Source organism: Siniperca chuatsi, linkage group LG11 (genome assembly GCF_020085105.1).
Source record: "Siniperca chuatsi isolate FFG_IHB_CAS linkage group LG11, ASM2008510v1, whole genome shotgun sequence".
NCBI classification, from domain to species: domain Eukaryota; kingdom Metazoa; phylum Chordata; class Actinopteri; order Centrarchiformes; family Sinipercidae; genus Siniperca; species Siniperca chuatsi.
This window is the reverse complement of record NC_058052.1, coordinates 20,568,952-20,594,484: the sequence shown is the minus strand read 5'-3', so window position 1 is coordinate 20,594,484 and position 25,533 is coordinate 20,568,952. Positions and strand designations below refer to the sequence as shown.

The window sequence follows — 25,533 nt, the reverse complement described above, 5'->3', positions numbered from 1 at the left end:
GTTCCCTGAAATGGTTTTTTGAAATTGGTTCAGATTGAGAAGTTGTTTAATCTGTTGAGTTTTATTTATTTTTTCTGTCAAAAGTATTTCACTTGGCCATTAGTATAAAGCCAGTGGCTGACATGAAAGACCTGCATGGAGAAGCAGTTTGAACTGACGGTTAAGGACTGTGAGATCGCCTTCTCGCCAAACCATAGTGTGTGCACGTGATGGGAAGTTGTTAAATGTTTAGGCAGTGTTGGATTCGCAGCCAGGGTGACAGGGTGGCGATACATGGCTTTTTTAACGTTCAAAAGGTGACCTAACTCACCACAAAATGTGATTAGTGTACCTATTTTTAACTTGTGCTTGCAGGTGTAGATGCACGGTTGCTGCTGATAGTTGTATGAATTGAATTATAATGCAGACTATAGTATGGACTTTGTTGTAAGCTAATTTGGGAATTTGTCAGTACAAGTAGTGAAGTTCACTTCAAAGCTAGTTTACTCACCTCAATGTTATCTTTGAATCTTGTCTTGTCCATAGCAGCACAGCAACACTACCAGTGGACTTTCTTAAGGTTTTAGATCCAGTTACTGTCTTTGGGAGTTGACAGTAAAGCTGGATTTATATTTCGGCACCAGGGCGTCTACATGCAGAGGCTCCAAAGCTAAGTTGGAGGTATCGCCAGAACTTATGTACACCTTCTCATAAATGTAACTACATGCAGAAGTAGGGATGCTCTGATACCGCTGTTTTTCACACCAAGTACGAGTACTTACATTTGGGCACTTGGTGGATACCGAGAACCAATGTGAGTACTTAATGATAGTGCCGTCTTCATAAAGCGTGATCAGTGATTTTGAAGACGGTTTTTATTTTATCAGATAATATGTCAGCACAGATCTTGCAATCTGATTTGTAGAGCTGAAACAATTAATTGATCAGTTCATTAACAGAAAATGAATTGGCAACCAATTTCAGTTAATTGTTTAAGTCATTTTTAAAAAGCAAAAATGCTAAACATTCCCTGGTTCCAGCTTCTCAAATGTGAATACTCGCTGCTTTTCTCTGTTCGATACCATTGCAAAATCGTTGCATTTTGGACTGCTCGTCAGACAAAACAAGTGATCATTAAGCTTCACAAATTTATATTTTGTGACCTATGAATGCTATTTCCCGTGCAAACGTTCCCACTGTTCTGTCCTCTATCATAAAATGAGTGAAATAATATGAACACGATTACTTCAGGTATATAATAAACGCATAACACTGCTTGATAATGTTCAGCGTGACAAATCCATATAGTGTTTTTGGAGCTATGACAGTTTGGGTTGGGCTGACAGTCCTCAACCACTGAGCCCTCTACCATCATAACATTGTGATTCAAAATTCACTGGTATATTCTGCATATACATCACTATGACTAGTATTTAAGGTATTTTATATAATCAGACGATCTGCTTAATGAGGTAGCTTAAGCATAGGCTATAGGGAGGAAAAGTAAGGAAAGACCGGTGAGTAGGTGAGGATGGGCTGTGTATGGGCTCAAATGGGCAAAATAGATATTGTAATTAATATCCAACATACATACATATAAAAAGTATAAAAGAAAGTATATAAAAAAAATTATAGTACCTTTTTATAGGAGTAGCCCCAACAACGATATCATCGTCTATTGCGATGTGTCACTGTGGATGTGTCATATTCCAGTTCGGTAGACATCGCCCAACCCTAATGACAGTAACTGGTTAAATCAGGTGCTGAACTATAAATCAATTACTACACCAGAGGCAACAGAGAGACATAAATCAGCTTGATGTGTTCAATCCTGTCGTTCATTATTTTCTCTTGATTATTAAAAAACAGAGACCAGACATCTTAAGACATGGTAGTTTCTTAGGCTTTTCTCAATGATGTAATATTTTAGAGAAGCTTACGTTGTTTGTTTTTAAGATTGTGTAACCTACATGTTTCTCCATCTTTCCAGTCTGTCTGTCATTTTCTGAAGTTCTTTATCTGTTCTCATCTGACAGACTGAGGACAGAGTCAGTAATAACTGTCCTTGAAAGAAGAGCAGGAGGGAACACAGTGTGTGAAATGGGAATCAAGGTTGTAAAAGTCAATGTACTGCAACGTAACTGTAATGTATTCTTGGATGGTCTTGGATGGCTGTTGTGCAAGCTGCATTTTATGTATGTGTGTATCTGTGTGTGTGTGTGTGTTGGCCATTCTAGGAACAATGTGAAATTGGAAACATGGTTGTCAGGCACAAATGTGAACAGCATATGAATCATCAGTGACTAGTTTTACAAGTTACAGAGCTAAGTCAGGCTAATTCTGGTCCAGGTCCCCAATAGCTTGTTGCCACTCGAACCCACTACCCGCATATGCAAGGAAATATAATTCTTTTGTCCACTGTTGTTTACACTATAGCAGTGCATCCTGCCGCAGTTAATTTTAGGACTACAGATTTTGAGAAAACAGGCCTGTGAGCACTGAAGGGAGCACAGTGCACAATATGTAAATTTTGGTGTGATCAGTGCAGAGTAATGTGATATTGCATTATCCAGTTTGTCCTGCTTCTGCTGCATACAACAGACATGTTGAAAGGATGGTTAAGAAAAATTAAATGCCCTTGAAACTGTTTTGTGTATACAATACTTTGCAGCTACTGATACGAGAAATTCAATTTAGTGGTCCTTCTGCTACTAGCTAGTTAATCACAGTTAATTGCATTCAGGTTGTGTCCCATTTGCGAAATAACCTCTACTTAGATTAGCTTGGATGGAAACCAGCAGGACTTTTGCCAAATTACATCCTATATATTTGAATTTAGGAGATTCACTGATACTAAGCACAACAACTCTTGGCATGAGCCTGCCAGATGCATTTAGAATATGTTACCACTGATGGTTTAAAACAAATACCTCCCTGTTATCCATTTACTCTGATAAATTCCTAATACTGGGCAGAGGAAATCTTATGTCTTTGAAAAGAGTGTTCGCCATCTATAAGCACTGGGAAATGACCTTGAGGAAAGGGGTTGTTCTTCCATTGCCTCTTCATGTGACCAGCATCAAACCATTCTGCGTGTCAGCCTGGGAATAAAGGCGACCCTGTTAGAGAAGTATGCCGGTAAGACGAGAAAAATTTACTCCTGTCCTTATTCTATTAAGATTTACCCCTGTGTAGAGTATTTAAAAAAACCCAACATTTGATCCAGTTTACTCCCAGTATGTTATGTCCACTTCCGTGTGCACTGCAGATAGACACATGGTGTTACCAGTCACTTCTTTTCACCTGCCAGCAATGAGCTTTACCGGGAGAGCGTAATGTGCAGGAGGTCCACACCATCGCCTCTAGGCTTGTGCTGATTGGTGATCGGATTGTATATCAACGATTGAAGGGATGATCGACGATTGTTTTTTCCTACACTGATATTAAGGCGATTTTATTCAATTCAATAAAAGTTTATTTATATAGTGCCAATTCATAACAGAAGTTATCTCATTACACTTTTCCTATAGAGCAGGTCTAGACCGTACTCTTTATAATATTATTTACAGAGACCCAACAAAAAAACTTCCTTTTAACAGGCAGAAACCATGAGCAGAAGCAGATTCAGGGTGGCGGCCATCCACCGCTGCCGTGTTTGGGGGGGGGGGGCACAATGCAAATACCACCTAGAATTTTTAAAATAGTAATAATGTAATGGTAGTGTTAATATTAATAATAATATGATTAAGAGCTATAGAAATAATATTGTCAGTATTAGTAACAGAGCCAATAACAACAACTGTAGTAGGGGTTGTCGAGCACGAACACAGGGGCAGCAGGTGGCCCACAACCACAGATCCGGTCTCTGCAGCTCCGGAGGCAGAAATACCTGCTGAAAGTGACAGAAGAGAGAGATGAGAAAGCACAAAACTACGGGAGATGGAAGATGTTGAGTTAGTAACATGCAGTAATGGGATAATAATGCATACAGATGGAGAGGGAGAGAAGGAGAGAGGAAAGAGGTGCATCATGGGAAGTCTCCCAGCAGTCTAGGCCTATAGCAGCATAACTAAGGGATGGTTCAGGACTCACCAAAGCCAGCCCTAACTATAAGCTTTAACAAAGAGGAAAGTCTTAAGCCTACTCTTAAATGTGGAGATGGTGTCTGCCTCCTGAACCCAAACTGTGACCTGATTCCACAGGAGAGGAGCTTGATAGCTGAAGGCTCTGGCTCCCATCCTACTTTTGGAGACTCTAGGAACCACAAGTAACCCTGCATCCTGGGAGCACAGTGTACTAGTCGGGTAATAAGGTATTATGAGCTCTTTAAGATATGACGGTACCTGACCATTAAGGGCTTTGTAGGTGAGGAGAAGGATTTTAAATTCTGTTCTGGATTTTACAGGGAGCCAGTTCAGCGAAGCTAATACTGGAGAAATATGATCTCTTCTAGTTCTTGTCAGCACACGTGCCGCAGCATTCTGGATCAACTGGAGACTCTTAAAGGACTTATTCAGGCAGCCTGATAATAAGGAATTGCAATAGTCCGACCCAGAAGTAACAAATGCATGCACTAGTTTTTAGACAGGATGTGCCTGACTTTTGCAATGTTATGTAGGTGAAAGAAGGCAGTCTTTGAAGTTTGTTTCATGTGGGAGGATAAATCCTGATCAAAGATAACTTCGAGGTTCCTTATGGTGGTGCTGGAGGCCAGGGCAATTCCATCCAGAGTAACTATATCTTTAGAAAGTCTCGGAGGTGTTTGGGGCCAAGTACAATAACTTCAGTTTTGTTAGTTTAACATCAGAAAATTGCAGGTCGTCCAGGCCTTTATGTCCTTAAGGCATGCTTGAAGTTTAGCTAACTGGTTAGTTTAACTAACTTACTATCAGAACTAAGATGTTACAAAAAATAATGGAGAATCTGCGCCCTACTGTGCATTTAGAGATGTTTCTGGTGGAGCGGCATGTCTGTCCGCTGAGCCCCATTAATCAGCACGAGTGATGAGTGAATTTTAAGTCCTTAATTACAAACCAGTTTGCTGTCTCTTTTCTGTCAAAATTGCGCTGGCCATGCTCATTTGGGTGCATATTTTCGAGTTGTGCCCTCAGATTGCTAGTGCTGGAATGGTAGGCTAACTGTAGCTTACATAGCTTGCATACTACTTTATCACGAGGTTCCACAATTTTGCCGTCTGTTGACCAAAATCCGAATCTCAATCAGATGCTGTGTCTGGTTTTTAAGTACTTTGGATATATAAAATCTCTTAAAGCCCACCGGGTTGTTCACTTGAGCTCTAAGCTGCATAGATCGCGCATGCAAATATAAATGTTTTAAACTTTTGTCAACATGGACATGCTACACATCGTTAGATCAGTTAGATTCTCCACAATTCAATTGTTTAGTTTGTTTTACGGAAACTATGAGCACCAAAGTATTATTCATTCAGATTTACTGCCATTTTAGATTCCTCGGAGTGCAAATGACTCTTGATGTTGGGTTGTAAACTCTCTGCCATCATTACCACATGGTTGTTGCTCGTTTTATTATTAAATTATTTGCTCGTTTCAGCTTGACCTACATTTCATTATCAATCAATGAAAGTGACGATGTGTGACTCCTGTCCGTCATGCAGTGCATTCAGTGCAATGTGAGAACTCTTGAGGCAGACAGCCGCGGTAGTGCTGCTTTTTTCCACAATCGAATATTAATTTTCACAATCGAATGTCTGAATTTTAAAAGTGCTCTGCACTCCATAAGAGTAGTTAACGTTATGGATATGATTTGGATTGTGATATTAAAGATAAGATAATAATGTGAAACAGAACAGGAACATGATGCTGTGATATTGTTGCACAGACACGCAGATTTTTAAAAGGGAGCCGTTGTTTGAATAGAGAAGACATCGCTATTAAATAGATTTAAATATGTTAAAATATTTTTAAAAAATTCACTCTTTTATAAATGTTTATTCACGTAACTTTAAGTTTATTGCTTGCAGAAAGCTTAAAGATTTGATTATTTCAAAGCTCCGTCAGACGCTCAGCCACGCTCAAGATGATCTTTCGAAATATTTAATCCAAATTAAATTCTAACATCAATAATAATTTAAAAAATGCTAAACAGAGAGTAAATTATTTAAAACGAATAAATTTACTACTTCTACTAAGAAGGTTATAACATTATAAATATTCACCCATAAACGGTTTTGCAGCCTCGGAGGGATTGTGATTCTGCACGTGTGCAAATAAATTAGTGGTCTGCATATCCTTCACTGGCACACATCTTTTACATAGCTTGCAGACAGGTTGTGTAATATCTTTAGGCTCACCTTTGACATCTGGGTAAAACTCCTCCTCAGCACGCATAGCTGAGTTGAGGTTTGCCTACAGTCCTGAACACTGCCGCTGCTCGTGGCACACAGAATGCACTGTGGCTCATAAACAGGACCACACAGCACATGAGTCTTTTGTGTGTTATTTCACTTTATTACTCACCTGGATATTCTTCTAATCAACAATAGATTTCCAAAGTTGTTGCAAGTCAGTAGTGGCTAAACTATTGATAAGTTACTGTTAGCATTGGTCCTATTTAAAACAGCCTCAATTCCTTCTACTTTTATGCTAAAATCCTATATTCTGGATATACATTGTGTGAAGTAATTAATTATTAACAGAATGACGAGCAAACCTGATAATAATAAAATATACCAATCTTTTATGTTTTTAAAAGATTGGAGCTTTGTGCCAAGGTTTCAAATAACACACAGGTGAATTAGAGTTCAGATTGCTTGTGGAAATCAAAGTGTCAAAGTGAGAAGAAGCCTCAAGCAAGGAATATCAATTTAGCAAATTATAACAGTATGTGAGGTAAATAAATAAAATACGTATATACAGTGTTGTATGGCCAGAACAGGTTTTCATGTTGCATAATTGAAATTTTGCACACAGTTGTGACCATGGCAAGCAGACTAGTCTGAACTGCCCCAGTTTGGCAAAATTTGAACTCCTATATGTTTCACTTTGACATTAGAGGTGGAAACAATAAATTGCTGTCACTCTTAAATCTTTTTCCATTGGAGTGCTGATTTGGATGTCGCTGAGAGGCTAGTTAAAGTGTCAGACTGATGCCAAACTGGAGTTTTGTACCACTCTACAGACTACAAAGTGCCTGACTGTGTCTGTGGTGGGCATCATTTCAGCACCGGGCAACTCATGCCAGCTGGCTCGTTTTGATGACACGTCAGGTTGAGCGAGGCATACTTTACAGGAATCTGGGACATGGCTGAGCCACTGTGTTTTAAACTGTGTCTCGTAGTGGTGTCTGTAATACCATCATCGGCTATGATAAAGTTAAGACTATGCTGTAGGATATGATTGTGTCATGACAACCAGAGGGAGAGAGAAAAATAAAACAGAAGTATAAAATACTAATGATTTTAGAAATAATAATTTGGCCATGTGTTTCTCAAAAGGCCATTCAAAACTGTCAAGGCAAAAGTCTACAGGAGGAGGCACACAGGGTGAGGTGAGTTGAGTTGGACAGCTACTATGGGGTTTAGACTAATTCAAGTTTTTCTTCTGGTGATAAAACCACCCAAATGAATGCTTAAAATTAATTTGGAACTGTTAGGACACTCTTTTGGGTTTTTACCGGTGTTAGATTTTTGAGACCGCCTGTATCGACATTTGAGATTTTAAGAAATCTGATAAAAAATAAATATCAATATATTGTTAACATAAATAGCAAACATTCTGATACGGATCCCTGAATGATTATTATTGCTTTTAAAGAATTATGACCGATATGCTGAACGGCACACTGAAAAATAAACGTGTCAGTGCTCTCTGGTGGACAAACTATGTAATGCAGACACTGTTTCTATATTTCCACATTTATACCTTAAACTTATCTTTATCATTTTTGTATTGCAACTTCTTGATGCCTATTGGGAGAAATATACTGATATCAGTGAATTTCTGTGTAAACAAGTACATATGGACTTGTTTGTCATGGTACACCGTGGCTGGACCCAAAAGCACAGCTAGTACAGAGGGATTGAAGTAGTTAGTTTCCGTTTATTAGGAAGTACAATGGGGAAACCAGGAGTGTGGAGGTAATCGCTGGGAGCCGGTGGACTGGGTGAAAACAGCGGGCTGGCAAGAGACTAGGGAGAGCAGGCAGGCGGAGGAAAGACAGCGGGTTGAGGTGGAGCAGAGAAGATCTGGGGTAAGGTCCTGCTGGGAAACTGGTGGGCAACTTGGAGGCAGGTGAGAGGAATGAACCCAAACTCATGGAGTCAAAGAGTTAGTCTAGGTTTCAGATAGCATACAGGTAATGCGCTAGGCCGGTAAGTCAGAGGCCGAGACTTAATACCTCTTGGGTAAACAGACAATCTGGTGAAGACTGGTGAAGAGAACCGGGTAGATATACTGCCAGGTGTTGATTGTGGATGGAGAACAGGTGAGCAGGAGCAGGTGTGTCAGTCACTGATTGGCAGTTCCCCGGAGGCCGCACCCCCAGCACGCACACACACACAGGAGGGGAACCAACATCGGACAAACAGACTGAGACACTAGGAATGGTACAGCTGTACCATGACATTGTTCTTGTTTAACAAATACAGTCTCATGTCTGTTAGACTTTTGTCCCATCTCACATGCCATACAGACCTTTCTCATAGACGGTTGTTTTCTCAGAATTAGACTGAGAGCAATCTCGAGCAGCTGGATCAAACATGGGGCTCGTCATGTCTGTCAGCAACAAGAAGCTAGACAGAGCACAGCCAACAACAGTCTATTCAACTGTGAATAAATCAAGTCATACATGCTTATCTTTCTTCCTTGAACTTTAACAAACACGCTGAATCCATTTCCTTCCTCATTTTTTCTTTAAAGTTTGAAATCTGCATTTTTTTATGTCCATGTTTACTTGCAAGCAGTTGTTTTCTTCCTTCCTGACACATTACTGCGTTTCTTGGCACATTACCTCCACCTGTTGATCAGTGGAATAGTGTGAAACCATTACCAATCCCTATCACCCCTCTTTATGTTTAGCTTGATTTGATGCCAAATTCCTCTGTGTTTTTTAAGGAGTGTTTTCTAAGTGTCTTGAAGAAAAGTTATTTTGTTTGGAGAAGGTCTCACGCAGCTGTCTGAGCACATGTTTTCTATCAAATCCAGGGGAAAAGATACAAGGAAAGGGGGGGGGAGTGCATAGATTGTGTTGGATAAGCTAAGAGTGGCGATAAGAGCAGAATGAAAGAGGAGTGATGGGAGGTACTAGAAGGGCATTGGAGAAAGTAGCACAAGAAAATAAGAGTTGCACAATAAAGGCCAGGGTAGCAACAGACATGAAAATAATAATGATAGAGGCACTGAGGAGAAACAGTGGATGAAATGAGGTGAAAAATTAGTAGGCAGGGAATGGATGGACAAATTAAGAAGACGTGGGTGTATAGACTGAAAAATAGGATCATATGGAGAGAGGACCAGATGGGAATATAAAGGCAAGTGACTGAAGAACATTGTGAAATAATTATAATTTTAAAAACAAGCATGTTTCACGTTCTCTTCTTAGATGTTACATTTCCTTCTTTTAAGTGCACTTCAAACTTATACGATTGTTCAATTCTCATAGAAATCTTGTCAAGGAAGGGTCTGACTTTTGCTCCATTTTACTGTTTACTTGAAATGATTGAAATCTAGGAGTTGACATCTATATGCCAAAGAGCTTTGTGCATGCTTGGAATGTAAATGTAAAAATGTTTTGGAAGGGTTGAGGAGAAAAGGGAGTTTGAGGTAAAGGGAAGAGGGGGAGAAACTGACATGCAGAGAGGGGCAGGTCCAATGGGCAACAGACAGTGGGGTGTCAACCTACTAAACCGCTGTAAAATATAAAATGAAGCATGCAGTGCTTGTTCGGTCTTTGCAGTAGTTGTTCATCACATCAGAGAAAAGAGGAGTTTTTTTGTCCCTGCTTGAACTTTGCTGTAAGTAAGTTAACAGTTTTTAAAAAGTAGTTTGCTTTTAAGATTGATAATGGCAGAATGGTTATATTTTTCCTCATGTTTTAACTGTTTTAACACATTTAAGAGGAATGCTATGCTATGCACTTGTTTCTGACCGATGGAAAGGTTGTCTTGTGAGTTTATGCAACTTTAACACAAAGTGGCAAAATTTCTTTGAATTATGTTGTATGCTTAAGTGTTTAACCACTTATTGCTCTTGTGGCTGGTTTAAAATGTCACAGAGTGACAACCAGACAAAAATTAGGAAAAAATTAGGAAGTTGAGAAGTTTCTGCGGCTGATTTGTAAAGCTTGATGTTTTCTTACACTGGTGCTGTCATGCTGCCACTGAATTTGGAGCTGACTAAACTGAACCTGACAGTTTTAAGTGAATTGGTTGATTGTAATTTTTTTCTGTTCAAATGATATTATGCAGCCCATAATTAAACTGCTGTGTTCGCCCACACATTATCTGGCTTATTAAAATATCTAAATATAGAAAGGAGAGCCATATGGCTGCTGATGACAAACATGTAGGTGCAGGTACTCTTAACATTTTCCACGATTGAAACATGTATTTGTTATCTGTGTGTTTCAGACCTGGTCCCACCCTGATCAAGACCTAACTGAGCACGTGCCTCTGACAGTCTAACGAGAACCATGACGGCCATCAACGCACCTCGGGACAAGTAAGACAAACTCTTTCTGTTTTAGTTTCATTAAGTATATAATGAGATTTGGATGAGTTCTAGTGAATATATTGTTCTCAATTGTTTGTTGATATTAAGTTGAATTACTTCATTTGATGTACTTTCATGTGAACTTCCTTTTTTCTCTTTCCCAGATACAATGCAGTATGGATCATTTTCTTCATCCTGGGCTTGGGAACCCTCTTACCGTGGAATTTCTTCATGACGGCAACAATGGTAAGTAACATTTTAGGACAATTGCAATCGTCTGAGTGTGAGAATATTTGCAGCCAAATGCAGGTAATCCTTGGAACAACAGACAGATGGAAGTGAAAGGAAGAGCCTTGTTGGTGGGCCTTGTGGTTAGAGACTAGTTAATTAAAAGGTTGGGCCCCACTTAAGGGAAGGTCACCTAACTTAGAGAAAACAAAGATTGTTTGTTTACCTTTCCTTCCAAAAAGCATCTGGTTTCACTCAGGATGGCTGATCTGACTCCAGCCAGGTGGACTTCCATGGCAGTGGTATAGCCTTTCTAATCCCCAGCCATTCTTTTTGAGGTTTAAAGGGTTAACATCTTAAAATGTGGAATTTCAGTTTCATTATCCTGGGGAAGTTCATTTGGACCCACCCTTAGTGGGAATTTTTGTTGAAGCTCAAATAGCTTATAGTGCTTTTTTGTATTGACAAAGGAAAGTTGGAAAGCCACTTTGATAAATAAGATGTGCTTTAAGGACATGGACCAGAAATATAAATATACTACGACTATATGGCCACAATCTATGAATGCAAAAGTTTTTTAGGCTAGTTTGAAATGCATTTGTAGACTGTAAATTCTGTAACTTAAACATGTGTTTAATTTGTGCATCATTAAAGCACTTAAACTGTTTCATTCAAGCGACCTTCCACCTCTTTCAGGTTTTTTTTTACATTCACCCAGTTGCCAGTTTATAAATTACACCTAGCTAAAACTAATGCGGTCTAATACAACATGGTCTAATGCTACACTCATGAAGGTTGTACCATTCAGTTGTTGTTGAAGCTGTTTTAGAGAGGTGTTAATTCACCCATGTGGTTTTGGAAGCTATGATTTCTGGTGCCATTGAATCGTGTTATGTTGAGGTGTTTTATAATATTTAATCCACCCTCACTGATATAAATGGGCTGAACAAAAATATTAGAAACGCCTCTTGGTATTGGCCTTTTGCGAAACTATATTCGGTAGATGGCTTATTTTCCTGAAATGTTACAGAAAAATAAAGTTCTAGATTGCTAAACAAACTATGCTGCTTACATCTCTGCAAATTACATTCATATCGCACAAACTTCTGACTCCATATTCATTAATTTAACTGTTACTGTTGAGTTGCAGGAGCTGATAACCATCGTAATAAATGTGCATTCCTCCATCCTTTTTTTTAGTACTTCACAAGTCGGCTGAAGGACCAACCCACTGACCCCTCCTCCAGTCAGACGACAAATGAAACTGAGGTCGGGGATACTCGCAATGTGCTGGAGTCAAAGTTTAACAACGTGATGACGCTCTGCGCCATGGTGCCTCTGCTCATCTTCACCTGCCTCAACTCCTTCATACACCAGAGGTATTCACCCTGCTCCACATTGACACACTCACACCCAAAACAAAAAAAAACTGACCACAGTTAAGATCATTAGCCTCTTTAGTCGGTTTGGTGTCCTTTTGAGACTAAGTGGTCAGAATCCACCATACACTACCATGTACAGGTATATGCTTTAGTCTTTGGAGTAGATTTGTAGCAACCACATTGTAGTTTATTTATTACAAAGAGAAATTTGGTAACATAAGACATTACATTCAAAGGATGACCTTTTTTGAGGCAAACTCTACACCTTTTATTTTCCCGCTCTTGCTGCCTACCCTCCTGCTTATTGGTACCCCTTGGTCACCCCATGCCATTATAGGTAACATGATCTTGTTATGTGAATGTATGTCTATATGCCTTCAGTATATTTGCTTTAATTAGAGTCGGATTGAGAGAAATCTGGGGTGGACCCCACGACCACGGCTGACTCTTCCCCTGCACAAACAGGCCCAGGAATGCTTTTTATGTTCTCTACTTCCCCCCTCATCTTCTTCTTTACCTCTCCCTGCGTCTCTTCCAAACTTTGCTTCTGTTCTTTTTCTCCTGCTGTCCCTCGTTTCTTCCATATACTCACTTTATTTCTGCTGACCTTTTTTGTCTGTTTTCTCCCTGTTTTTTTTCTCCAAAAAACACAAAATGTATTTCCTTTTTGATGAACAAAGCACTGCTCATTGTGAACTGACCCAACACACTCTATTTACCCCTTTCTTACACTTTCTGTTGGAAAGACCTCAACTTAACCCTCTGGCGTCATTATCGGAAAATGTTTGTTTTTACTTTCTGTTTAACAATGAATCATACCACTCTTCCATATTCCCCTCTTTTTTTTTTCCAGTCAGATTTAAAAACCAATCCTGTTTTTCTCCTGTTGCCTTTTTTCATTCTTTCACTTTTACTATTATATGATGAATATAAGTAGTTGGATATTTCTTTACCTGAAACTTATGTTAAAATTTTGTTAAATGATAGGTAAAGTCCTATCATTTCTTTTTTTTAATTAACCCCAAAGCGTCCAAAATGGGTGTGGCTAATGTTCTTGAATGGTGGTTTGGATTGGTTGTGTAGAAAGAGACATATGTAGTAGTTTAAATTTCATTTCTCTGTGTTGTTTTCACTCTGTGTGTCTCAGAATTCCTCAGAAACTGCGGATCTCTGGCAGCCTGGTTGTCATCCTGGTGGTTTTCCTGTTGACGGCGGTGCTCGTTAAGGTGGACGTGGCCCCGCTGCCCTTCTTCACTCTCACTATGATCAAAATTATTTGCATCAATTGTGAGTTTCTAAATGCATAACTAATAATAATTACATGATCCTTCAGTATTCAGTGCAGGGAAAGTCTCTCTGCCTACTCAAAAAGAAAATTCAAACCTATATCAGACTAATCAACAGTCAGTCACTGAACAAAATAAAGTAATGTAGTATACAAAATAAAAAAAGAAATAAAACAAAACTGAAGCAACAAGTAGCAGCGACATAACAACCCTTCCTAAACTAGCCTACTAGACACCAGAAGCATTAGACTTTGGGTGTGTGCAAGGGAAAGTTTATCTGATTTGCCATTTTGTTTCACTTTATTCAGTCAGCCTGACTGTGTTCTTGTTAACTGATTTCTTGTTTGGAGTGGGGGTTATTTTGTGCTGTTTTGCTCTAACCAATCATCAGTAGTGACGCATCTTTCCCATCAATATCATTTTCAGTGGACACAGAAGCTGTGGGAGGGGTTGGTAGGAGCAGTTAACTTAATGTTTTCACATTGATCAAACAAATATGTTGGTTTAAGAGTTGTTCTTTCTGTAAGTCGACTTACAACAACTTGCTGCTGTATCAATCTCATTCGCACTTTTCGCCATTTTTATGTTGGTATTTTCTATGAATGTAGCTGGTTAGCAAGATAGCTACATAGGTGGATGAAGTCCCCATTTTTAATACGGCCAACTAAACTCTGATTGGTCAGTGGTTTATCTAATGAGGGAAACAGCCGTCAGTGGGCACAACACCAAACCTGTTTAGAATCGCTGAACAAATCTTAGATGTGGGTGGCGATTTACAAGAAAAAAACCTTTGGTAGAAACGTTGGGTGTGGTTGTTTTGGGATGCAAATAAATAAATACATTTTAAAGTGGATTTTAAAATGTTATTTCTCTGTTGTTTGTCTCAGGATTCCTCAGAAACTGTGGATCTCAGACAGCCTGACAGTAGAACCCATTTATATCACTGATGGTAGACTGTATACTCCATACACCTCTCAGTATATAACGCAATGCAATTCCACAGCAACACAATCTACAGCCTCCAAAATGACAATAAAGTTGAATCAACACCTGAACATTATAACCTCAATGAAGGTAGGAATTATTGCAGGGCTGTAGTATTGGACTGCATAAGTTTAAGGAGTGTCTTTGTCCCGTGATTATGTGTCTTCTCCTTTGATCTGCATCCAGAGTGTTGGGAAAATCCTCCACTCTCTCATACCACAGTGAACTTCAGAACACAGTCTGTAATCTCACTGCGTTTGTTTATCTACAATGACTCACTGAACAGCAGGGATAAGCTCACACCCCTCCTTATCCCCTTTGGGCCAGACCTGACCCCAAGGTCCTTGTGAGAAACAGCCCATCATGTTTGATTTAGAGGGGAGGATGTTGTGACCTTGAAGCTTTAATATCGACGTCGGCACATTCATCTTAGTGAACACAAGTTAACAGATTTCTGCAGCAGTTAAGTTTCAAAGTTGCTGTGCAATCCATTGGTGTGATGCAAGTTTGTATGAAAAAGCCTTATTGGTTAAAGATAAAGTAACTATTAGTTATGTAATATTTACTTTGTTCCATGTTGTTTTCAGAAAGGGTGTTGTCTCTCCTTGTCTCTCCACAGCTCTTGCTGATGGACTATGTGTTTTTTCTGTGCTACAGTGACTCTTTAAAGTCAACTAATTCTTAAACATGCTTTTCTTGTTTTCTGTGTCCCTCCCCAGCATTCGGGGCGATTCTTCAGGGCAGTCTGTTCGGGTTGGCAGGGATTCTGCCTGCCTCCTACACCACTCCCATCATGAGTGGACAGGGGCTAGCCGGCACCTTCGCTGCTTTCTCCATGATCTGCGCACTGGCCAGTATGTCACACACACAAAGCACTAGTACACCACTTAATCATTAGAATTATGGATACAGAGGTGGTGGACAAAATAACAAAAACACCATACACCTTTTTAGGAGGTAGCACTGGTGATAGACAAGTTAAAAGTTTTGATGCACTAAACAAAATGCTGCACGTTCCCTGTCTACTACGATGCCATTTATAAAATAAATATGACTTCCGATATCTTGCACAATTTTAATTACTAATAAAATAGTGACAGAAAGTTCAACTTTGTAGCGAAAATGTTTATTTCTGCTTTTAAATGAAAGTGTCACATTCACATACAAATGTTTAATATTAATTGTGTTCAGAGATCCATTTTGTTGTGGTAAAAGGTCAGCCAAATGTTCAATGATTGACAATACATTTTACTGGCTGATCTTTGAAATTGGCCTCCTAGACAGAAATATGAAAACAGAATTAATTACTTGAATATGCTTTTGGCACTCGGGAGTGTTTCTGTCAGATTTGTCTTTCTCTGTGTTCTGTGAGAATTCCCTCTTGAAGACTTGACTCAGACCCGCTTATGCAGTTTAGCTGTTTCTTTGCGTTTAAACCACAGCAGACTGCATCGAATTGGACAAATCTCACCCTCTCAGTCCATGTGACGATGCTAACATTAGCTGATGAGGCTGTGAGGGTGAATTATGGGAAGTGTTTTTCATTTTTATACTTCCGATCTCTTGATTAACTTCAGCATTATGTTGCCATTAGGAATTGACATATGCAGAGGCATCTCGCACAAATACACAAAAATAATCACAAAGTTCTTCAGCATACTGCTGGTACTAGAGTGCTACTGTGTTCATGTTTGTATTCACACAGGATGATATTTTCATAAGAACTGCTACAGTATGTTCACTGTACAGTCCTGCAGGCTGTAAATTCTTAATTTTTAGTTATTGTTTAGACTGTAAGAGGTTTTTATTCAACCTGTTGGTAATTTTTGAGGCTGTAGCCTGTAGTATTGATGAGCAGATATTCCATGAGGTCTTTAAGCCCATGTTGGTGCCTGTTGCTGGTGGTTCAGTCTCAAATACAGCTGAAATTATTAGGCGATTAATCAATTAGTCGAGCAACAGAAAAATAATCTGCAGCTATTGTACTACAAGTTTTGAGGTGTTGTTTGGGGAAAACAAGTAACTTGATGCGTTGCATTTTTTTTTTTACTATTTTCTGACATGTTATAAACTAAACCATTAGTTGATTAATGAAGAATAGAATTGGCATATTAATTGATAATCATAATAATCATTAGTGTCAGCCCTAGTAAAATTATATAACAAACAGTTGGAATTTGAAATGTAATTTGAAAAGAGGAATACTGAGCGAAAGAAATCTTGCAGGATATTTGCCCAAAGCTGTGACCCACAAGAAAAACTGTTGAATTCAGTCAGTACTTACAATAGTCTAATAAACATTAATGATTCTATGTGTCTTGTCTTTGTGTGAAGGTGGATCAGCCCTGCAGGACAGCGCTTTTGGTTATTTCATCACAGCCTGTGTTGTTATTCTCTTGGCCATAGTGTCCTACCTCACTCTGCCCAGGATGGTAAGACCTCATATTCTCTGAACTAAACATTGTTTTACAGAGTTAAATTCTTTCTACTGTTTTTTTATCTTGAGATATTTCAGATGTGTTCCCATTTTGCTCTTATTAACTTTGTGCTTTTAAATAGGTGCTGTATAAAGTTCAGTCTTTTGTTTTTTGATATCTGTCCAAACTCTTCAGTCTGTGAGGTGATAGATAAACTATTAACAGCATTTCAGCATGTTGTCCTCCCTGTATTATTTATCTTTGCTCTACTGGCTTAGTGGAATTGGCTCATTTGTTTTTGTCAACAGGAGTTTTTCCGGTACTACACAGAGAGTAATGGATCCAGACCCTCTGCTGATGAGGAGAACAAGATGGACTTGCTTTCGAAAGGTACATCGAGTATGCTCACAGTCCTGCTAAGATATTTAGGTTCCAAAAATGTATAATTATGGAAGTTGAAGCTGTGGACACGTCTTTATTGTGTGTCGACCAACAACAACCAAACTGCGCAGACCCTCGAGGACCAAGATCTCCTCTGCAGTTACAAAGTGAGGGGTGATGCCTTTCCCCCACTTTAATTTCCCATTTTAAAGTTTTCTTTTACCCATCATCCACCCAACATAAACACAAAGTTAGTCACTTCACTTGGATAACTTAATAACACTATAGGTTTATGCTATGGCCATCAGTTTTGTATTTTTTAGCTTTTTATCTGAGTAATTAATTTTTTTTCATCTGCTGAATGTCATCAGGTTTCTATCAAGAGTAATATTTAGCTTACGCTTGCAGTTAGCGGCACACACAAAATAATTAGAAGCTCTGATTGGAAGTTTTTTTATAGAAATAATCCGTGCAAATTATATTTTACTTCTTTTTGTTATGTTTTTGCGTGCTCAGGAAACTCAAAAGTCAAAAAGGTACAAGACCTGGCTTGTTTATGCAGAAAATGAGCAGGACTTTTACTTCCGGAAAAAAAGCTATTCATAATATAACACTCATACACATCATAACAAGTCACTTTGTGTCATGCATGCCTTTGTCTTAGAGTCTCCTTTACACCCAAAGGTTTGCTCTCTTTACTACACACTGTCGATGGAAGCCAAACCCACTGAAAGTGTTTGTGCTTTGGCAACAGCTCGAATGACCAGTGTGAGCCTGTGGAGTTAATTACTAGTGTGTGAGAGTGTTATGGAAGCCCGATGTTATATAACAATTGAAATCTTGTGTGTAAACCCACTCATATGTGGGAATGATGGTCTTAACTCCATGTAACCAACGTAATGATAGACAGCTATTTGTTTGTTTCTCAGAAGGTCCAGCAGAGAAGCGACCGGTGGTGAGTCTGATGGAGGACGAGGCCAAACCCAGCGTGTCTGTGTTAAACATCTTCAAACAGGTGAAATGACTTTCTCACATTGTAACATGTGAACACAAATTAATGAATGCCAAAAAAAGCATTGTAGAGACAAATTCCAGCTAATAATGCATCATAGATTTTTAAACAGTCTCTGTTTCAGTTAGAAATATATGCAGTTTCGGAAGCAAGACACCTCTGATACGACACATTCTTCACTTCTTGCTATTAGATTGACCAGTAATAACTGTAGATGTTTACTGCCATTCAGCATCCGATCACTAGCTAGCTAGCTAGCTATTCTGATGACCCCTTTATGCATTTTCCACCTTCTACCTGTATGACAGCGATTAAACTGGTTACATAATATTGATTATGTTCGTCTTATGCTCTCTAATCAGATCTGGGTGATGGCTCTGTCAGTGTGCTTCATCTTCACCGTCACCATCGGAACATTTCCAGCCGTAACAGTCGAGGTCAAGTCTAAAGTAGCAGATGGAGGCGCCTGGGGTGAGTCTCCATTTCTAACATCTGTACGAAGCTACTACTGCTACAGTAGCTAGTGAGCCAGTGACATTTCAGTGACATCTTCTTTTTTTTTTTGTTTCCCAGCCAAAAGATTGTACGCTGGGAAGATTGTTAACTCTTAACCACAGACAGTAAGAATGGGTGTGGGAAAAGAATGTCTTCTATTTTTAAGGAAACTGAGTTGCGAGACAATTGGAAATAATGTAAACTTATTCACATAATTTTTACTATTTATTATTAAAAAGTGAAAACTGTCTCTGTGAGGCACAAATGTGTTGGAAGGCTTTTAATTCTACAGTAGTATTTGACTGGACTTTTTCCTGTTCTGTTCTTCTAAAACTGCTTATTTTACCTTCTCGTCACATAGATGCACTAAATTAGACTTAACTGTTGCTTTCATTGCAGATCTGTATAGTTGAAATTGCGGTGGACAAGGCTTTATTTATGAATATGAGAGCAGCCTGTAAAAATACATACAGTATCTCCTTAGTCTTTTACTTAGTCCTTTATCTCCTCTAATTCTTTTACTTAGTCCTTTCTTCCCTGTAGGCTTGTAATTTTATAATGCTCTAAAACGTTTGCAGCTTTCTCCTTCATGGAGCAGCTGTTGTCAGCTTGGATTCACACGACCCGGAGTCATGGAAAAAGGTCATGACAACAGTTGCCGTCCTCCATGAAGGAGAAAGCTGCAAACTTTTCATCTCCACATTTCAAGCCCACAGAGGTTGGGTATTTGAGTTGGGTCATTTTCTTTCAGGCAAAGTCATCTGCAGTCTTGTTGTTGTTAACAAAAACTTGTTTGTTTTGCTCCCTCTTCAGAAACTTACTTCATCCCTGTGTCATGCTTCCTCCTCTTCAACGTGATGGACTGGGCTGGCAGGAGTCTGACGGCCTTCTGTATGTGGGTCAGTAACAACACTATATAGACAATATATATAACACGTTTTACGAACAGGGCTTGGTCTTTCTAACCTGCTCTGAAGGTTCAGAGCCAGCTTAATTACTTCACAGGCTTGGTCCCAACTAACTGTCAAGTTTCCTGCAGGTTTAGTGGATCTATTCAGGGGAACATAACTACCAGGTAGTCTCAGGTGTTTGTTGACCCTACAGTTACCTTTATGTTTAATGCTACTAACAATATCTGTAAAATACTACTGGAGCATATTTCAGACTTTATCAGTTTGGAGTAATGACAGTGACCGATGCTTAAACTCTGCTACCTCACATGGCCCTATGAATATATCAATCCAGTAACAGCCTTCCTGTTTAGAAACACTTTTGCCTTATAGGGTCAGTTTAAAATGAACAACTCAAAATATTTAGTGTGGTCTGCTGTTGTCTGGCAGGCAAGTGGTGCCGTGGTCAACAGACACACTTGTTGTCACTATAAAATGTTTACACATGAGTAAATCACAGTCCTGAGTGGGATGGTGGAAAAACATTGCTCAGAGTTCGGGATGAAAATAAAGACGGCGAGTTTTGTTGCTGAGATCAGAGGTTTGTTTTGGAGAAGAGCATGTGTGGGTGTGTGGGTGCGCTGTGTTAAGGAAGTGGTTTAGGTGGTCGGAGAGAGGGGTGAGGCTGGTGATTCTGAAGGTTCACTCGCTCTTCGCTCTCTTACATACACATCTGGATGAACGGTGGCAGCTTGGAGGTTATTGCACTGCTAAGAAGCCCTCTGTGCTGCTACACATCTGAGTATTGTCTATTATCATGAATTCATTTCTGGCCAATTTTAATCTGCTACCAGCTTTAATAGATTATTTTAGGTTCACAGTATCTCCAGCTGTCTAGTGTTTTAGCCCCACTTCCTTCAGATTTAATTATCCATTATTTTATATTGAGTGTGTCAGGCAATTTTCTTTACACTAATACATTAATCATCATACTCATGTTTTTCTTCTTTTGTTTGTCAAATGTTAGCTCAGATCTCTTTGTCCAGAAAATAACAAATTAACAAACAAGTCTAATTTCCTGCGCTCCAGTGGAAATAATCAAATTGAATCAATTAATTCAAACTGAGTACAGTTCGTTAACCCCACCTGATCTGTACTGGAATGCAGCTTATTGGTGTTAGTGCAGATAACAGTAGTCAGCTGCTCCAGGACCATGTGAGTTTATTTATCATCAAGACGCTGATCAGGATCCTGACAGTTTCCTCAGAGGTGCTTCTGTGACTCCAGGTCCTTTGGTCAGTCATGTCTTTAAACATGTTTCTCCCACATACAAGATTGTTAACCCTACTTGTTAAAAAGTTAAAGTGAATTCAGAGTGCGTTAAGAAATTAGTTCATTGAACTCAGCTTTGCCGTGCCACACGTTCAAAGTCATGTATTCCCAACTTGACATCGAAGACATAAATGTCTCCAGAGGAACTTAAACACTGTTGTTAAAACACGGACAAACAGATGTTACAGTGTTACTTTTTGTGATTATTTCTTTTAAGCACGAGTATATCCACAGATAGATGCACAATAGTTGAATATACCACATAACCAACCAATTTTATCATTATTATTATTGTTTTCAGTATCGATTAATCTAGCAATAATTTTTTCAATTAATTTAGTCTAATGGGTCAGAAAATAGTGAAAAATGCGCATCACAAGTTCCCAAAGACCAAGGTGTGATGCCTTCAAATGACTTGATTTATTTCGATTATCTAAGTAGTTGCCAATTATTTTTCTGACGATCAACTAATCGATTCATTGACTTTACCTCTAATTGCATCATGCTGTAACCACAACTGCAGATTGTATCCCCAACCCAGTCTCCATAACCCTCCGACTTACCCCTCCACTGAATTGCGAGAGAAAATTATAAAATTAAATATGAAATACAGATACATGTGTCTCCCATTATCTACAGCTTTATCCACACACACTTACCTAAAGTACATATATGCATGCACCAAAGCACCCACAGTAATCTGCACATGCACACATATACTGTACATCTATGTATTTAGTGTCTGTGGGAAATAAAAACATCCAAAACTATGTTACGGTGTTGTTGTTAATTGAAGTTCCTGGTCTGTCCCTGTGGTTGATGTTGCTGTGTTTCTCTCCAGCCAGGGAAAGACAGTATATGGCTTCCTATCCTGGTGGGTCTGCGGCTCATCTTCATCCCTCTCTTCATGCTGTGTAACGTCCAGCCTCGTCACTACCTCCCCGTGCTGTTTGCCCACGACGCTTGGTACATCATCTTCATGATCTTCTTCTCCTTCTCCAACGGATACCTGGCCAGTCTCTGCATGTGCTTTGGACCCAAGTAAGAACTACACACATATAGACTGTACACTTGGGAGGAAATGCGTACACTGAGACTGACTAGTGTTAGTTGTGGCCGATGGTTCAGTGGAAGCTTCATGCTTAGTCGTTTTCTTTCCGAGGATTAGATGTACATAGGCGGCAGGTTTTGACAAGGAAGAAAAATGTCGAAAAATATATCGAATGCAGTAAAACCAGAGATCTTAACTGTCCATCAAGAACACGACAACGTAGGAGTGCAGTGCTAAATCCGAGGAGTACTCTTTTAAGTATTGGACTGGAGGCAGGAGGAGATTAGCCTAGCTTAGCATAAGGACTGGAAGCAAGGGGAAAAGGCTAGCCTGGCTCTCTTCAGAGCTCAACAGTACTCTACCAGCACCTCTAAAACTCAAAATGAACTCTGTATACTGTTTTAGTTACGTGCTGAAACTATTTCTTGGCAATAACAGCTATAACAGCTGGGTGCTGTGACTTCCTGCAGTCTTGCTGTTACTGTGAGGTTGCTGGGCAACCAGCGGAGATGCTGCACATAGAACTGGGTGGATGGATAAAGTGTTGTTTCTCATTAAATAGTTACAGCTTGTAACTCCCCCTAAAACCACAAACTGACGTTTTTAAATTTGTTTGTGGACGAATTAAAGAAATTAGATAAAACATGTACATTACTGGGCTTTAAAGGGCTTTAGGCAAATTTTTTTTTAATTTTGGACAGGCTCTGGGCTGTAGTGCCATACTTGCCGTACAGACGGCTGTGGCCAACTTTCAACTTATATTGTATTGTCCCCCAGGAAAAGTTTTTCTAGCACCCTGGTAAAACACAGATATTAACATAAAATATAATAAAATACATAAAGCATATTAAGAAATATGTAAAACAAATGCTAAAACCCCAGACACAAGCTGACATAAAACAATGTACGCCAGTTACAGCCTCTTTTCATCTAACTCTTGACCACAAACACCATTGTGTTTTAATGGTGAACCACTCATTCTTCTAATGAATTTTGTCCCTCTGTTGTCTCTGTACAGGAAGGTGCCACAGCACGAGGCAGAGACAGCGGGGGCCATCATGGCCTTCTTCTTGTCCCTCGGCTTGGCGCTTGGCGCTGCAGTGTCATTTGCTTTCCGGGCCATGATCTAAAATCTCCAGTAGGCCCTTCCGTAGACGTAGATTAGACCACCTCACCTTCCATCACTCCCTGTATTTACCGTTCATGGGAGATCAATAACTGGACTAGCCACGCTCCTCTACAACTCTCCGGCTGAGTGGAGATGGTACAGCAGACAAGAAGACTAGAGGACCTCAGTCTTCTGAAGTGTACAGTAGAGACTCGTCTCATCCAGCCATCTCGGCAACTATATAACCTGAAACATGTTACAGAATATTTTTCCCCCTCAAAACTGTGTGTAAATGTGTGCTTGCCTCCTGTTTCTTGGGGATATTTCGCAATCGATGCCATTGATCAAAACAGGTTGTTTCTCTGAGATAAATTGAATACAGAGTGCAACTCAACAAGCAAATCACAACCAAAAGTGTTAAAACAGATTTTTATTTTTTTTATGTTTTTATGTAGAAGACAGTAGAAATTCTTCAAGGGCTGTTTTAAGTTTTCCCAGATCTCACGAAACTGTTAATCTTGAGTGTTAATGAAGACGGCCTGTTTACACAGTATCCTGGAGCCACGTTCATAAAACGTTCCTTTACACAAAATTATAAAGTAATGATAAAATGTTAGATTGCAATACAATCACATTTTTTTAGAAATCATATGAAGTTATGATGTTGTGTAAATAGTCTTTTACACATTTTTATTTAACCCATCAATTTGTGAACTGATCCTTAACGTGACTTCTTTTTTTATGATGTTAGCGAATCAAACATGAAACCTGAGCGTTACATCACTCTGGGCTGCTGCAGCGTTTAACTCTGATCAAGCCAAATACATAAAGACAACTTGGGAAAACGATGAACTTTGAAGGGAGGTCATGACCCTTCGAACGGCTAAACGTGCAGCTTTGATTTTAGGGTACAGGTTACAGTTAGGTTAAGGTTAGACATTTAGTTGTGATGGTTAAGGTTAAGGTCAGGGGCTAGGGAAAGCATTATGTCAATGACTGTTCCCCACGGGGATAGTGAAACAAGCGTGTGTGTGTGCGTGTGTGTGTGTGTGTGTGTGTGTGAGCGATCGTCCTCCATAGCAAATCAGTAAATTCTCAAAGAATGTAAGGATGGACTAAAACTTAAAGACGAGGTTTTAATCTGGGCCACTAACCGCTGAATATTCATGGTCTTAGAGAGTTGTGTTTGTCTATTTGTGCCTCAGTAGTTTTAGATGGAGTTGTATCAGCGTGGGTCTATTTGGTTTATCTGAAAACATCCTCTCGTGCTTCAGTTTGACCAATTAGAAACAGAGGCCACATTTTCCGTCTAGATTATCAGCCCGCATTGTTGAAGATTACGTTACTGTGTCTGCCTGATAAACACACAATAGATTTGGATGTGTTTTTGAACGCAGCAAAAAGAAAAATATGTAACAGTGTTGTGAAATGAGATTAGGAGACTTGACTCTCTGGCTTTCTCGAGCCTGTGACATTTCTCATTAAACATATTCTCATGGAAGATAAGTTTTATATCACTAGTTTTTAGTATGTTTTTCAAACTTTGTTATGAATTGGGGTGTGATAAAAGGCCTTGTGCCTGTCAGTGTTATATTTTTGTTTCTTTGCATTTTGGGGGCCTTTTTTATGCTTTAAAAAAATCTGCTTAAATTGTACACAATATTATTCATAACACCAACCGTATACATCCCTAACAGCCTGTTTGTTTAAAATGTTGGTCTGTTCTTCTGTACTTTGTATTTTGGTTTGTATGGGAGTCTGGCATGGACCATTAAAATGTTACTTATATTGCAGCTTAAAACATAAACAACTGTGATAAAATAAAAGTGTATTTTTAAGAATCTGGCTCCTCCTGTTTGTCAATTTTGGTAATACGCTGCTCAACATCTCGGCAGCCGATCAGGTTTAGAGATGATCTGGCAATGAAGAATGTCTTGTTAATAATTATGTGCTATGCAACATCTGGACACACGTCTTCAGTAAACGGGTCACTCTGCTAATACAAACGGCTCTTTACTTAATTCACTTAAATGTACAGGATAAACTGGTTCAGTTCTTCAGCTGATAACTGCTGATGTTTTCCTTGTGCTGCATCTGCATGTGACTGGATAATGAAGTCGAATGGCCAGAAGGACACAAGAAAACACATCTGTGTTAGTCACAGAAAAATGTAGCCTTTCCTCTGTCTTGGTAATTTCTCACCGCTCTGAAATGTAAGAATGTAACATTGTGAAACTGAGAGACCAAACAAGTATAAAACTTGGCTGGTTTCATTTTGAGATTGTACATTCTTAAAACCC

The 25,533-nt window shown here is 39.2% G+C and overlaps 1 protein-coding gene across 8 annotated transcripts in view; it reads left to right on the top strand.

Moving 5' to 3' along the window:
- Positions 1-25,074, top strand: part of LOC122884761 (equilibrative nucleoside transporter 1-like) — a 49,102-nt gene extending 24,028 nt beyond the window's left edge. For 3 of the 8 annotated variants that reach the window (XM_044215079.1, XM_044215078.1, XM_044215076.1), the window contains exons 2-13: positions 10,586-10,676; positions 10,832-10,913; positions 12,096-12,274; positions 13,425-13,564; positions 15,267-15,401; positions 16,882-16,979; positions 17,273-17,354; positions 18,275-18,360; positions 18,720-18,828; positions 19,666-19,751; positions 21,916-22,115; positions 23,144-25,074. In XM_044215079.1, the coding sequence (XP_044071014.1) occupies positions 10,648-10,676; positions 10,832-10,913; positions 12,096-12,274; positions 13,425-13,564; positions 15,267-15,401; positions 16,882-16,979; positions 17,273-17,354; positions 18,275-18,360; positions 18,720-18,828; positions 19,666-19,751; positions 21,916-22,115; positions 23,144-23,255 (1,338 nt within the window). In that variant the 5' untranslated portion in view covers positions 10,586-10,647 and the 3' untranslated portion in view covers positions 23,256-25,074. Of the gene's footprint in view, positions 1-9,334; positions 9,488-9,820; positions 9,975-10,585; positions 10,677-10,831; positions 10,914-12,095; positions 12,275-13,424; positions 13,565-15,266; positions 15,402-16,881; positions 16,980-17,272; positions 17,355-18,274; positions 18,361-18,719; positions 18,829-19,665; positions 19,752-21,915; positions 22,116-23,143 lie in introns of those variants that run through there. The other 5 variants (XM_044215077.1, XM_044215081.1, XM_044215074.1 and 2 more) reach the window with 5 other exon arrangements.
- Positions 25,075-25,533: the final 459 nt, after the last annotated feature.